Below are 14080 nucleotides of genomic sequence, written 5' to 3' on the forward strand. Positions count from 1 at the left end.
ACTAACTAACTAACTATAACTAACTAACTAAACATCACTCTCCTTCTCATTGATTCAAATTGTTTTAAGTTTGAGGATTTGAGGGAGCTTTCCAACAGTCTTGCCCGGCTTAGGCCTATCCGTATGGGCAGAATGGTAGGTGGCTCCCACAAAGTTTCTCTGCTCCCATCAACTGAAGCCTGGGTGGTGGGGGGACATCCCCAAAGTGACAAGCAGCCCCTTGGCCCAGGCCGGGACATTGGAGGCCAGACTGGCTCTCAGATCCCTGGGCCTGAGGACTTCAGATTAGTAACCGCTCAGAGCGGGATGGGACAGGCAGGCGGGTGCGGGTGCCACCTCCAGGGAGGGCAACGTCCATCCTGAGAGTCCAGTCAACCCCTATTCCCCGCCCCCTCTAGAGTGTCTGGCTCTGCCCTCAGGCACCCTTGAGCTTTGCAGGCTGGGCGGGGACACCTGGATTTCTCTGGCCCCCCTGAGAAGGGCCAGCTTGGAAGAATTTCCCAAAGCCTATTAGAGCAACGGCTGCCTCCTGCCTGCCTCCTCAGGCTGGGCAGGGCCGAGGGCTGAGGCGGGTGGAGGGAGCAAGGGAGGGCAGGAGGGGGAGAGGAGGAAGGAAAAAGTTGGCAGGCAGACAGCAGAGCCCTGTCTGCATCCATCGCAGAGAGGAGGCCCGTGTGGTGTGGGGCGGGCCAGGAGCAAGGAGAGGCCTTCCTCCCTTTGTGCTCCCCCCCACCCAGCCCTATAAATAGGCCCAGCCCAGGCTGTGGCTCAGCTCTTGGAGGGAGTCGAGCACCAGGCATCCAGCAGTGAAGTCAAGCCTCCTGCCAGCATGGCCAGCGAATTCAAGAAGAAGATCTTCTGGAGGGCCGTGGTGGCCGAGTTCCTGGCCATGACCCTCTTCGTCTTCATCAGCATCGGCTCTGCCCTAGGCTTCAACTACCCACTGGGGACAAACCAGACACATGTCCAGGACAACGTGAAGGTGTCGCTGGCCTTCGGTCTGAGCATTGCCACTCTGGCCCAAAGCGTGGGTCACATCAGCGGTGCTCACCTCAACCCGGCTGTCACATTGGGTCTGCTGCTCAGCTGTCAGATCAGCATCCTCCGGGCTGTCATGTACATCATCGCCCAGTGCGTGGGGGCCATCGTCGCCACGGCCATCCTCTCGGGCATCACCTCCTCCCTGATTGAGAACTCACTTGGCCGCAATGACGTGAGTGGGGTGTCGTCTCAGGCTTGGGCGCGTGCGGGGGGTGGGGGGTAGGGGTGGGGTCGGTCTATAGGAGGATACAGAGAGGGCAATGGCTCCATTTGCCTACTGTGCAATGGGGGACCCTGAGGAACAGAGGGAGTGATGAGGGTCGCTGGGGTCCTGCTGAGCACTCGGGCTGGAACTCCAGGGGCTATGTAGCAGGGTCTGTGTGCTGCCCGGTGCTGTGGGCATGGAAGACTTAGACAATAATGGTTGGGCCCAAGTCCCCTGCAGAGTACCCACCGCCAGGAATGAGCCGAGGGGGCAGCCAGCTGTGTGCCAGCGGTTCTTCACCCCTCCACTGGAGAGTTTCTTGGCCCGCCTCTGTCCTACCTAGGAAGCCACTTCCCTCCTTGGCAGCCCTGGGCCCTAGGCAACCTCTGCCTACTGTCCCAAGTCCACTCTCTCCAGAGACTTTTGCAAGTATCTGAGCGGGACACCCTTGTGAAGAAGTTGCCTGGACTTCTAGGCAGCCCCTAATCTGCACTCAGGTCCCCAAATCAACTTTCCCAGAAAGTCAGGACACAGCCCCCTAGTCGTTCCTCTGCCCTCCATAGTCAAAGTTGAGGGAACAAAACTCTCTGGAGTTGTTGGAAGAGTTTTCTGGAGAGGGGCTCAACTCCACAGTCCTTGGCCACCGAATGGTGCCCTATGTGCTTGTTGTGCGTGGAGGTGGAAGTGGAGGTGTGACTGTGTCGACATGGGTCCCGAACTTGTGTAAGCGATTTCCAAGTGGATGCTGCATTTGAGAGTGTGTAACCACTTGTGCCCATCATTCCTTGCTTGAATGATAAGCAGATGCTGACAGCTGTGTGGCAGCTGTTCAAAATAACTGTCCCTGGGCTACTCCACACTGCGGAGTGGCTGGCCTTGGGGGTGGCCGCCTGGTCCCAGACCCTTTCCAACTTCTTAGCTCAGTGCCCAGGCTGAGTGCACTTGGGTTTAATGGGGACCAGTTTAGCGGGAGTGTCTGAACAAGGATGGATGATGTCTCAGAGGGGAATAGGCTGGAACCCCTCACCAGAGGCAAAGACTAAAGGTACAGTAGAGGAGCCAGCCCCAGAGAAGCCAAGCTGACTGGACCCTGGCAGGGCAGGTGCCTGGGGACAGGGGCAAGGGAGTGGTCCAGGGCTCCTGTGAGTCCGATGGCTATGGCTGAGTGGACTCCTTTCATTTCCGAGGTGAGGTTCAAGTCCTGGAGATGCAGATGGGGAGGGGGGGGGTTAAAGTCTGGTGCAGAGGGCAGCTGATGTGGCTCCACTGCAGGGATGAACACTTCTGTGTCATAGTAATACCTCAGGATCGCGCTTTTAAGCCAACCTCTGCTCAACTGGAGATTGAAGATTAGCCCTGTGGCTGGAGTTTAGACTTTAGCTGGAGAAAACTTGGCTGCAGCAGGCACAAGGAGCAGAATTAGACAGGCAGTGTCCCTACAGACTTCAGTCTCTCCAATCGGAGCAGGGCTAGGTGCCTCTGTGAATTCCTCTGAGAAGGCTCAAGTTCCCCCCTGAGGTGGGGGCTGGGCAGGATGGAAGCAATGAAGGGCCCCTGTGGGAAGGAGGTGGTGGAGACTCCCAGCTCTTGTCCCTTCCAAGTCAAGTGACAGGCAGGACCTCTGCCCTCGCTGGCAAAGGCTTTGCATTCTCTAATATGTCATCGAAGGCAGAGGCAGCCCATGATTGCTTTGGCAGCACCTGAGTCTGGCTACACCCCACTTCAGCTTCTGCGCCCCTCTCCACTTTCCAGAGTGGCCAGAGTACCTGTGTCAGGCAGGATACAGCTGAAGGAGAAGGAGCTCGTGTAGGAATATCCTGGGGACAGGCACCCTAACCTAAAGTCCTGCTTGTCGTTAACCTGAGTCTTCCTGGAGCCGAGCATCCTGACATTCAAGAGGGGGCCTAGGTTCTGGTGACATTTCTGCTACGCTCATACTACCAACTTAAATTGTTGGTTGGAGCTACCCTAGAAGGGCTTGGCTAAAAGGACCTCCAACGTCAGTGCCATACGGAGGGGACCAAACATGGTGGTGGGGCTCCTGCTCTCCATCCAAACCATCGACTTTTGGCGGGCAGGACACAGTCTGTCCCCCAGCCAAATGGCTCTCCTCAGGCACTGGCTCCTGGACCTGGAGGGGCTGGGGTTGGTCTCAGTGCCTTAGGAGGGACAAGCAGTAAATGGAACAGGTGGCAGCCTCTTCCTCTGCATCCCGGCTCTCACGGCTCCTCGGCTCCTACCCCCACCCTGCTGCCAAAACCTGGGTGGGGTGAGTTGTTGGCATGGAGATTTCCAAAGAAAATAGAGAGAAAAGTGTCAGGAAGTGGTTGGGTGAGTCAGGGGGTGTCCCCCGGGGACATGGTGGGGACAACTCTCTCCTGACTAAGTCAGGGCTCAGGAAACGCCCTTGAGAGACCACGGGCCTCCTACAAGCCCATTCGCCCCTTCTGGGTTAAAGAGCTGGAGCCTAATTTTTCATTCTTAGTTGGAGGCCCTGAGGCTGCCTGCCCAGGGTCAGCCACCTGCGCCCTGTGTTGCTCCATGCCATTGATGGGGCTTAGATGACCCTCATTCCCACCTATGGACCATGTACAGGATGTAAAAGGGTGTGGCTGGCTTCGGAAAGTAGAGGATGCTGGGGCCTTAGAGTCCTGGCATCCCGGCTGTTTTCATTCTTCCCCTCTCTGGCCCTCATCCTGCAGAAATGACTGGGGCCGTTGGGTGCTGAGGGCAAGGCTGGGTCAGCCAGGCTCCCCACACTGGGCAGCTCGTGGGCTTGAGGCCAGATAAGCAGCACAGCTGCCTGTGATACCAGGCAGGAGGCAGGTGAGATAAGAGATGTCAGGGCGGGCCAGAGAACTTTTGAACTGGAAGGATGGGAGGGCCAGGAGAGCTGCAGGGAGGCAGTCCTGTAAGAACCCAAGTGTGGACCGAGAAGGGGCTTCCGGGTAGAGCTCAAGCAAAGGGTGAGGGAGGCCATGGACTAGAGGCGGCCATTGAGTTTGGGCAGACTGGGGTCATAATAGGAGGCTGGACTCTGAAGGCGGTAGGAGCTCTGGACTTGGGCTGATATCTGAGTGCATCTGGAGGGAACTGTGTTCCCAGAGCCTTGCAGTCTACCTACCTGGGGATTGAGGCAGAGGGCAGCCCTGTTCTCTTCAGGGTCATCGGTTAGTCCTATTGATTCAGGACCCAAATGCTTGGAAATGCTTCCACCTGCTATACCAGATGGCCTATATCTTCATTCTAAATTCTCACTCTTCTCCCAGTTTCTTGGGTGTTAGCTTCCCCAGCAATGAGGAGAGAGGGTGTCTCTTACCTGTAGGCCTACCAGAGTTGAGGCCCCTGCTGCCTCCACCAGGACTTAGGAATGGGCTATGAAAAGAAGTCTTTCCAATGCCCTGGCCCAGTCCAGCGTGGCCAGGGACAAGGCTGGGGGCTGGGTGTAACAGCTTAGCTGAGACCTGTAATTATTGTTTCCAGCCAGAACCTGGGAGAGAAAGAAAGGGCAGGGGGAAGAGCATGTAGAGGTGGAGCTTGGTGGCAGAGTAGACATTCCTTCTCACAAAAATGCTGAGGCCGGATTCTCCACGGCATCCGCCGAGCAGCGCGGCTAGTGTGGACCGCCTGTCCCAAACCAGGGTCCACCTGGGACAAGTATTTGAAAAAGGGTACTCCAAGAGGGAATATGCAGGTGTCATCTGAGAAAACCTGCTCCCACCCCACCCCACCCCACCCCACCCCAGCCTCAGTCCCTCTGCCCTGGTGATCCCCTCTCTAGCCCGAGAAGCCTTCAGCAGCTCCTCTGGAAAGCCCCTACACAGCTCTGCTCTCTCTAGGGCCCCACTCAGGGTGCCCTCAACGGCAACCCACCAAGCCTTTCCAGGCAGGTCACAATACCCACCCTCCCTGCAACACCCAGGGTGTCTGGGACGTCATTTATGGTGACAGAAGAGCCCTAAGTTCTTGCTGGCAGCAGTTCCCTGGGAACTCCAGTCCCTACCATTTAGAAGCACCTGTAGGTCTCGGGACACTTGAACAGTTGAAACTTGAACCTCATTCCTGCAGATATGGGCTGGGAAATGTCCTTGGGGCCCCATGGTGACCAGGGACTCCTCTGTCTGGGTCTTTTCCTGGAGACTAGAGGGGCTCCTCCATCACAGTGGGGTGGTACCTAGGCGGGATGAGCAGGGGGTTGTCCTTACTCACCCAAGCAGCTAATGTTCCTGAGCATCCTTGAGACTGTAAAGCCCATAGACCAAAGACAGTGGGCGGGCATGATCAGCCCCTCCAAGGGCCTGAAATCCCAATCAAGCCTCTCCAGAGAGGAGGTTTCGCCCTGTATAAGGAAGATTTTGTTTTGTTTTGAACTCAGGAAGCAGCTTCTTCTAAACAGATGAGCCCCCTGTCTCTAGAAAGACATAGGTTGGACCCACCTGACAAGGAAGCCACTCTGGGAGAGCCTGGCTGTGTGGAGGTGCCGTGTAGGTGGGCGAGAGGGTCTGTGACAGAGGCTTTGTGCCATGCTGAGAATGGAGACTTGTACTCGGGTTTCTGGGTGCTGGCTAGAGGGCCACTACCTGATTTCAGGCAGGAAGGAAGACTGGCCAACACCTCCATTCTGCTGTTGGGAAAACTGAGACTCAATCAAGGCCGTGCAATGGGTAATGTCAGGGCAGGACCATGCTCCCTTCAAGCCTTCTGCCTCCCGATCCTCCGAAATGCCCACGTACTGCTCGAACGTGTACACGCCCATGCACGTACATGACATGGGGCACACAGCATGCTCTCAACACTGCTTGGATCTGGGGGGCCCAGGAGGGGGTGGCTCCTCGCGGGAGCCCCTTCCTCTCCCTGCCCTGCAGTAAGGAAAAGGAGGAGAGGAAGTTGGAAACCATTGCTTTGTGTATTGTTTCTTGTCAGAAAGATAAAATGGTTCTGGGAGCACATAAAGGGCCTTTGAGGCCAGCTACTCTCCCCCTTGAGGGGTCGCCCCCTTTCGCCACTCCCCTCCCTTCTCCAGCGAGTAGTGGCACCACCCCTGTGGGTGTGAAGCACGAGGAGGGCACAGTGACGCATTCAGACACGCCATCAGACACACCAGTGCAAACACACAGAAACCATCTGGGACTTTGTGCTGCGCGGAGCCCCCCGCTCGGCAGACACCAACGTGGTGTCTTGAGTCACGGCGAATGTGCCCAGGAGTACTTGGCCAGGACCCTATCAGCTTGTTTAAATTTCCCTCGGGGACATCAAAAGACTGATTAGCCTCTAATCCCAAGGTGCAGGTTTCCCTACTTTCCTTTAATGAGGTGTTGCTAGTTACGTGGCTTAATTCTTGCCCGTTTATGTTACTAGCCTTTTTGACTGCCTCATTCTATCAGTTTCTAAGGGGGTGGATTATTAAAAAAAAACAAAAAAAAAAAACAACTTTCACTTTGGGAATAGGTTGATCTGATTCTTGTAGCTCTCCACTTTTTTTAATAATTTACTTTTAGTCTAAATCATTTGTTTTTACTGCCTGGAGGTCTAATATTTTTATAGTTCTTAGATCATTTAATTATCCTGTAATAAACCTGCTAAGGTCTAACAAAAGAGAGGAAACGAGAGGCGCCCCAGACACACGGCCACTTGTAGACACAGCCTACGGTGGTCCACAAACCCTTACAGCTGTACGCTGAGCTCTGGGCACATGTGGATGCCATCTGCGAGGTGACAAGGTGGGGTCCACTGCTCCCTGGCGGGCCAGTGCTGAGTCCTGGAGACAGTGGGGTGGGCAGACAGCCACGTCTCTGGAGCTGTTCCTTGAGAGCAGAGACTCAGCCAGGCCTAGCTCTGGACTCTGCTGCTTCCCAAGGGTGGGGCACAGGGGGGGTCAGGGCCCTGCGCCTGGGACTTAGTTGTCCTGATGACATGCCTCCAAGTGGCAGGGTGGGTTCAGGTAGCATGGCATGGAAAGGTCAGTCCTGGGCTGGGACACACACACACACACCTCCTGCCAGCGACCCATTCCAAGTTGGGAACAGTCTGGTCCCTTGGTAGCCAGCACATTAGCCTATGAACTTGGAGTGACACAAATCCTGAGGTGAGGGTCCTGGCCTTGCTGTCTCCTTCTTGAACATAGGGGCCTGTTCCAGCCTCTCACATGTGAGTCTCAAAGGCCATTGGTTGGCCTATCATCTCCCAGCTAAACAATAAAAGCATAGGCCCTCCCTTCACTCCGACAGCTTTGTCGGAGTCAGCTGCCTTAAGGAGGCTGGAAGTTCTGGGAAATGTGCACTTTCAATCCCTTTTGTCCTGCACAATGAGCAGGACAAACCACTCAGAGGTTTGCAGAGACCTGGGAAGGCTCCCAAGCCAGGAAGGACAAACACCCAGCTAGGTGGCAGGTGGATTCCTCTTCTCTGTGATGCTCAGCTGCTCAGGTGATTCCACGTGGGAGGAGAAAGAAGCCACGTCCCATAGAAAGCTCTGAGCTGGTGTGTCTGAACTTGAGCCATGAGCTCGCCTGGGCCCAGCGATTGGGAGGTCTCGGATGCTTCACAAGGGCTGCATGACCACTCACCCTTGTATTCACAAAACTCGGTGTTGCAGTTTTCACTTTAGCCAGTGGAAATCCAGGCAAAAGTCTGCACATGCATATGGACACGGGTCCTTTCTAGTGATAAAGGGCAGTAATTGGTGCTATTAAAGCAGTTGTTTGAAATGTAATGGGCTGTTCACGATTGCTATGGTTTGACTTTTCTAACCTGCTCTTTCCTGGACAGAGAGTTTCTGCAGCCCTTTTTCGTTTCTATCCCTCTTACTGTTTTCCCAGATGTAAGCAGTTCAAGTGCATTAGGGAGTGGGAGAGAAGCTGTCATTAGCTGTCGAGGCAAGTGAGGTGGGTGGGGGGAGCCGGCGACTACTGGGGGTGGTAGTGGATGTGGGCATTGGAAGGGAAAGGCTTCCAGCCTTATGGTTCTCGGCAGTCAGGAGTGGGCACCTTCTGGAGTTCCCAGGCTTCCTGAGGACTCAGACCTCTGGGCCTGGAACTGCCTGTTCTGTTTTGTGTAGAAAGTCATGCCTTGGGTATAGCCTGGGACTCAACCCTGGTTAAGAACCGGGGCAAGAGACGAACTAGCTCTGGATACCTCTGTGAGAAGAGCAGTGTGTGTGGGGGGGGATTGGATCTGAGAAGGAGACTTAGGGACAGCTCCATTAATTGGTGAGGAAGTGCTCATCTCAGGACTCCTGCCAGCTAGCAATTAGGCCATCCCAAGAGAGCAGAGGAGATGGAGGGAGAGAAGCCATGAATTTAAATGAGGGCCACGGCCTTCTAGGTGGAAGTGGGGCTAGACATCCTGGCCTCATTCCTGCATCAAGCCTTCCCAGCTGCAGGCAGCCTCTGCCAGCCGAGGCAGCCATCCTCCCTTCCATCTCCACCTCCCGATAGTTCCTGCTTTTACCACCTTCACCAAATGTCTGAGACAGCCCTGTGATCTTTGAGTCTTCTGGAGGCTCTAGAGCCCAGAGTCTAGACAGAACTGAGACCTTGAACCCATTTTGCAGATGGAGAAACTGAGGCCCAGTAAGAGAGCCATGTTCATGGTGCCAACAAGCAGAAGAGTAAGAACCTGAACACTGGGATTCTGTCTCTGTTGCCTGACTTAGTAGTGGGACGATAATTGGGCTTTGACCCAGAAAGCTTACTGGGCATGGGGGATACAGCTTTGGGTTTGGTCAGGAAGGGCCCAAAGCTGGGCTTCAAGGCTGCAGAGGGGATGTGAGTCATGCCCTGAGAGCCAGCACTGTGGACAAAGGCGGGAAGAGAATTGTTCTTCTGAGAGGGCCTCAGGGCCGAACTGGGAAAACCCCTGAAGAAGTGGAGGTGTGCCTCCCACCTAGGGCCCTGCAGAATGCCTGGTTGCCTTGGAGATAGCACCACTCAGCTGGGAAACTGGAAGTGAGTCTTTAGAGTCAGCTTGTTGGGGCTCAGCTGTCCCTCCCGGGAGACAGACGGAAAGGGGGTCCTATCCCGGCACCTTCACCAGCATGGCCCAGCTCCCCGGTGGGGTACACTTGGCCCCAGCCCCTGACCTGCAGCAGCTGTGTGGATCCCCTGGGAGGGGTCTTCTCCCTGCCGCTGCAGGGATGGTGGGGCTCCGTGACTGTGCGGCAGCTCTCATTCCCTTCTTTTTCCATGAGTCATGTTTCCAAAAGTGGCTTAGGCACAGGGGTAGCCGGACTACAGTGGTGGGGCCCATGTAAGCCAAAGAGAGGGGAGGCAGGGCTGGAGCCAGGAAAAAAAAGAGGAAAGAGGGAATGCAGAGGGGGAAGGAGATGGAGACAGGAAAAGCTTTGGACTTGAGAGGACACAGCAGTAGCTTCTCTCGGGTCCTCCTACCCGTGATTCTCTTCTCTGGGTGTCCTTGATCCCCTCCCATGCCTGAGGCTCACCACTGAGCACTCCATGTAGCCAACAAGGAGGCCCTGCTTCACCCTGGGCCTCTGACCAGAGCGAGGCAGGGTCTAGACAGGACTAGGGATCAAGGTAGAGGACCGTCAGGTGTCGGAGGGGACAAGGGGTGGTTTTGGTTACCTGCCTCATATGTCTGGTGCCCTCCGGGGTCACACGGTGAGAAGGTGAGTAATAAGCTAGGAAGGGGTTGACGCATGTCTGTTGGTGCCAGCTGCCCGGCTCACGGGTCCTTCTTGCTTCTCTCCCTTGCAGCTGGCTGCAGGAGTAAACTCCGGCCAGGGTCTGGGCATCGAGATCATTGGCACTCTGCAGCTGGTGCTGTGCGTGCTGGCCACCACTGACCGGAGGCGCCGGGACTTAGGCGGCTCAGCCCCCCTTGCCATCGGCTTCTCTGTGGCTCTGGGACACCTGCTGGCGGTAAGTAGGGGAATCCCAGGGTTGGGGCCATGGCCGGGGTGAGGGCCGTGTCAGGAGCTGGTGAGTAGGGCTAGTGTGGTATCTGTGGTACTCTGGATAGAACTTCCACCGTGGGGTGAGGGGGAGCAGACCCACTCTGGGTGCCAGGAAGAGGACACAAGGACCTCTGGTCACGGCCCTTTCTCCTCTGGGGTTGACTTTCCCCTCCCTGCTCTCCCTCTCTCCCTCCCCTCCCCGTCACTTTCTCTGCATTCCTGTTCTTTACATGCTCCCCTTCCAGATCGACTACACTGGCTGTGGCATCAACCCTGCTCGGTCGTTCGGCTCTGCTGTGCTTACCCGCAACTTCTCAAACCACTGGGTAAGTCACCGTGGGCCGCCAGGCACGTGGTGGGAGCAAGTTCTACCCCACCCTCGAGGCATAGTTTCCTCTCAGAGATTCTGGGAGACACCTAGGGCGGAGGAAATAAAGGAACCAAAGCCCGAGATGAAGGAGGGGGTTTGCATCATGTAAAGATCGGTGTCTAGTCTCCACTCTGGCAGCTCGGGCCTACTGCCCTGGCCACTGTCCTTCCCTTTTATCCTAACAATGTAGTGGAGCATGGGGCTGGACTCTTGGCTCTGCCACCTTTGGATTTAGCAACCCCAGACAGGCTTTGTGCCTTGGTTTCCCAGGCTGTGAATGAAGTGGGCTTAGGAGAGTTGGCTCTCCCAGGGTTTTTAGAATCAGGAGAGGACATGTCTGCAAGCAGAGCTCTGAGCAGAGGAAACGCTGCATGGGCTGCGTAGGCTTTAGCTCTAATTACTGTTGGTCTGTGTGCTCCTGGCCAGCCTTCTATTAGACTAGCCCATCTCTGGGGACCTTCGAAGGCTGGGGGAAGAGAGTAGGAGCCATCCTCAGGAATAGGCTGCTAGAGAGATGCCTGAGTTGGGTTCAGAGGCCAGGACATGTCCCTACTACACACCCTAGTCTGGGCCCACTCTGAGGGGCACTGGAATCAGAAAGAAGGGGCCTGGTCTAGCTACTTCTGACTTAAGATATCCCCAAGGGGAGAAGGGGTGGTATGGCCGGCTGTCCTCTAAACTCCCATGCTTCTTTCCTAGATTTTCTGGGTGGGGCCATTCATTGGGGGTGCCCTGGCAGTGCTGATCTATGACTTCATCCTGGCCCCACGCAGCAGCGACCTCACAGACCGCATGAAGGTGTGGACCAGTGGCCAGGTGGAGGAGTACGACCTGGATGCTGATGACCTCAACTCCAGGGTGGAGATGAAGCCCAAATAGAGGAGGCTTGGCCTAGGCATCCATATGGGGGTGGGGCAGGGATGGGCGGAGGGAGGGGAGGGCTGAAATCATATTGTAGACACTCTGACAGGCTGACCAAAGACTCCCCAAGACCTGCCTGACCTGAGTGGTCCTGCCTTATCTGGGGCAGCATTATCACTGTCTTTCTTTCTGTCTCCTGGTCTCAGAGCTTCCTGGGGACCAATATTTATCAACTCAGCACCTCATTCCACTGACATCATGGAGGAGTGAAAGGGAGGGACCCACCCTGCTAGTTGTCCCCTCAGAGTGTGCTAGGAAGTCCCCCTCATCCCAAAGTTGCCCAGCACGTCACCCGCCTTCGGTGCCTGGGATTCTGCCATTGTTGCTTCGTGCCTTTGATCATGGCCTTCCTTGAGTGGCCTTCTGTCCCCAAAGGCACTTTGAGGGAGAGGAGGTCCCCTAACTTCTGCCTTTGGTCTGACTTACCTCCAAGACCCTTCCCCTTAGACTCACTATAGGACCTTGAAATTGTCCCTCTTCTGGGGCCTCAGTGACCACATCTGGAAAGTGGCAAGGAAGGGAGAACTATGGACGTAAGTGTGGACATGCCACAGGTTCTAGAAGGAGCAGACTACAGCACTGCTCTGTCCACCTGGCCCGAGCTCTTGCTCAACATCCACAGCCCATGAGCACATCTGGATGAACTAGGAAGCAGAGACGGATCTCAGATGTTGGAAGGGCCTGTCACCCAGAGAGGCGTCCCTTAGGTAGGCTTGCTGCGGCAGAATGAAGGCTGCCTTGTCGTGGAGGAAGAGCTCACACTCTAATATCTAGCTCTACTTGGTCTGCCCATCTAGCATGGCACTGACTGGGTAGTTTATTTCAGTTCTCCAGTCCCCCTTGGAGTGTAGGTTTGGGGAGTGGGCTTGTTAAAGAGCATTGAACTAGCCGCAGCACCATGTCTAAGGAGGGAAGCAGCGGGTGTGGAGCAGTCCGGGGACGGATGCCCATGCTGGGCAAGCAGGGGCTTGGGTGCCCCTAGTTCACATCATGATGGAGGAGGCCACTGCTGCCCTGGCTTATGAGCTCCTGGCCAGCTGCCTTTGGTAGGGGCTCAGCAACCTGTACAGGCATATGTGTGACCCTAGGCATCGTCTTCCTTTATTGACCCGGTGATGCAGCTTCTGCGACAGCCCAAGGACAGCTCAGAGTAGAGTCAGTTCAGGGCTTGGCATCTTGAATTCAGCTCTCAAGTTGGTCCGTTCAATCCCATCAGGCCGGAGCGGCTCCACTACTGTGCCCTTAACCATGTTGTGAACATAAACTGAGAGACACATTCTTCAGGTGCTCAGGAGCAACAGGACAGTCAGGAGGCCTGTGGCTGCACACTCCGCTCCATTCCCTAGCAGGCACTGTAGCCCACTTAACAGATAAGGGCACTGAGGACCCATGTGCCCAACTAAATCATATTGGGTCAGTCTTAGCAGCCAAGGCCATGTCTGGTCACTCCCTGGTCAATAAAGTGGACTCCTCTCACCTCCAATTTCTCAGTTTCTGCCTGGGTAATGGCTCAGGGCCCGGGGTGGAGGTGAGGGATAGGCTGGAGGGGGCGGGGCAGACCCATCCCACCTGGTTCCGGCCACTATAATCAAGAACCCCGCATCTGTCTGCTCTGTGTATGTTTCTTTACAATTGAAATTTCATCTTATGGCAAGAAAATAAAGGACAATGACTTGTAAGGTCTTCTGGGCTTCCTGTGGTTTTTGCTTTGCTGGTGTTGCATCCCCACAAAGGAACCCTGGTCCACAGGGGATTAGTCTCACTGTTATGCCACCCAGTCTGGGAAGAAGGCAGATGCTCTTGTGTCCTAAGGGGATGGGTACAGCTACACCACAGGCCCTGGGCGGCACAGGGTCTTGCTCTTAACAGGGAGACTTCTGAGGAGGTGGAGATCTTGGGACAGCTATGGGGAAGTGGAGGAAAATTTGGGACCAGTTTAAACAGAGTGATAGGAGCCATTTTGGGTTCTGGAGGATGGAAGAGTTAGGGGAAGCAGGGTCAAGGTCATACCCCTGTCCACCCCTCTGTTCTCAGGGCAGAGTCGGAGGACGCACAGCTCTGCCAGGCCTCTACCCTCCCTCAGATCCCCCTAGAAGCTCTGCCCATACTTGTGTCTTGGGACCCCCAGGAGAGCTTTTTTTGGGGTTGACTCGTCAGAGAAAATGACTCTTGTGCTGTGGTATACTGAGATTTGGACAAACGTTCCTGACACTGATTCCCTGTGAGGCACATAACACACTTGAGGGAAACTGTGAACCAGGCTATGGGCAAGCCTGCTCCTTCCACAGAGGCTGGCCCTGGGAGACGAGAACTCCCATCCTCAAGGGATGCTCTCCAGACCACAAGCACAAGTGTCACGGGGAGTGCAGGCCGGGAAGGGAAGGGTGCAGGGGAAGGGCTCTGCACTCCATCACGTTTCCTGGCGACGTAAGCGGTGACGCCGAAGAGGGCTTAGTGTTGTGCGAACAGTGCTTCTTACTGCAGGTGTGCAAGGAACCTGGAGCTGCCTCGGCCCATCCAAACTCCCCTGGCTTCTTCCTGGTGAGGTATTGTGCTGCTGGAATGAGAGAGTGGCTGCCAGACTACAGGAACATTGTAGAGGCTAGCCCAAAGCCTCACCTGTGAGCGTA

At 55.5% G+C, this 14080-nt stretch overlaps 1 protein-coding gene across 1 annotated transcript; it reads left to right on the forward strand.

The window, feature by feature from the left end:
- The first annotated feature begins 463 nt into the window (after positions 1-463).
- On the forward strand, positions 464-13133 carry Aqp1 (aquaporin 1 (Colton blood group)). Its single transcript, XM_028864100.2, has 4 exons — positions 464-1213; positions 9960-10124; positions 10405-10485; positions 11229-13133. Exons 1-4 carry the CDS (start codon positions 830-832, stop codon positions 11406-11408), a joined length of 810 nt encoding a protein of 269 aa, XP_028719933.1. The 5' UTR covers positions 464-829; the 3' UTR covers positions 11409-13133.
- Positions 13134-14080: the final 947 nt, after the last annotated feature.

Source organism: Peromyscus leucopus, chromosome 3, assembly GCF_004664715.2.
Source record: "Peromyscus leucopus breed LL Stock chromosome 3, UCI_PerLeu_2.1, whole genome shotgun sequence".
NCBI classification, from domain to species: domain Eukaryota; kingdom Metazoa; phylum Chordata; class Mammalia; order Rodentia; family Cricetidae; genus Peromyscus; species Peromyscus leucopus.

What these genes read in the sequence shown, in the direction of transcription:
- Aqp1 (XM_028864100.2), top strand. Translation starts at nt 830, where the DNA reads ATGGCCAGCGAATTCAAGAAGAAGATCTTCTGGAGGGCCGTGGTGGCC. An exon ending in ACTCACTTGGCCGCAATGAC is followed by an intron (nt 1,214 to 9,959) that starts GTGAGTGGGGTG and finishes TCTCCCTTGCAG; the next exon opens with CTGGCTGCAGGAGTAAACTC. An exon ending in CTCTGGGACACCTGCTGGCG is followed by an intron (nt 10,125 to 10,404) that starts GTAAGTAGGGGA and finishes CTCCCCTTCCAG; the next exon opens with ATCGACTACACTGGCTGTGG.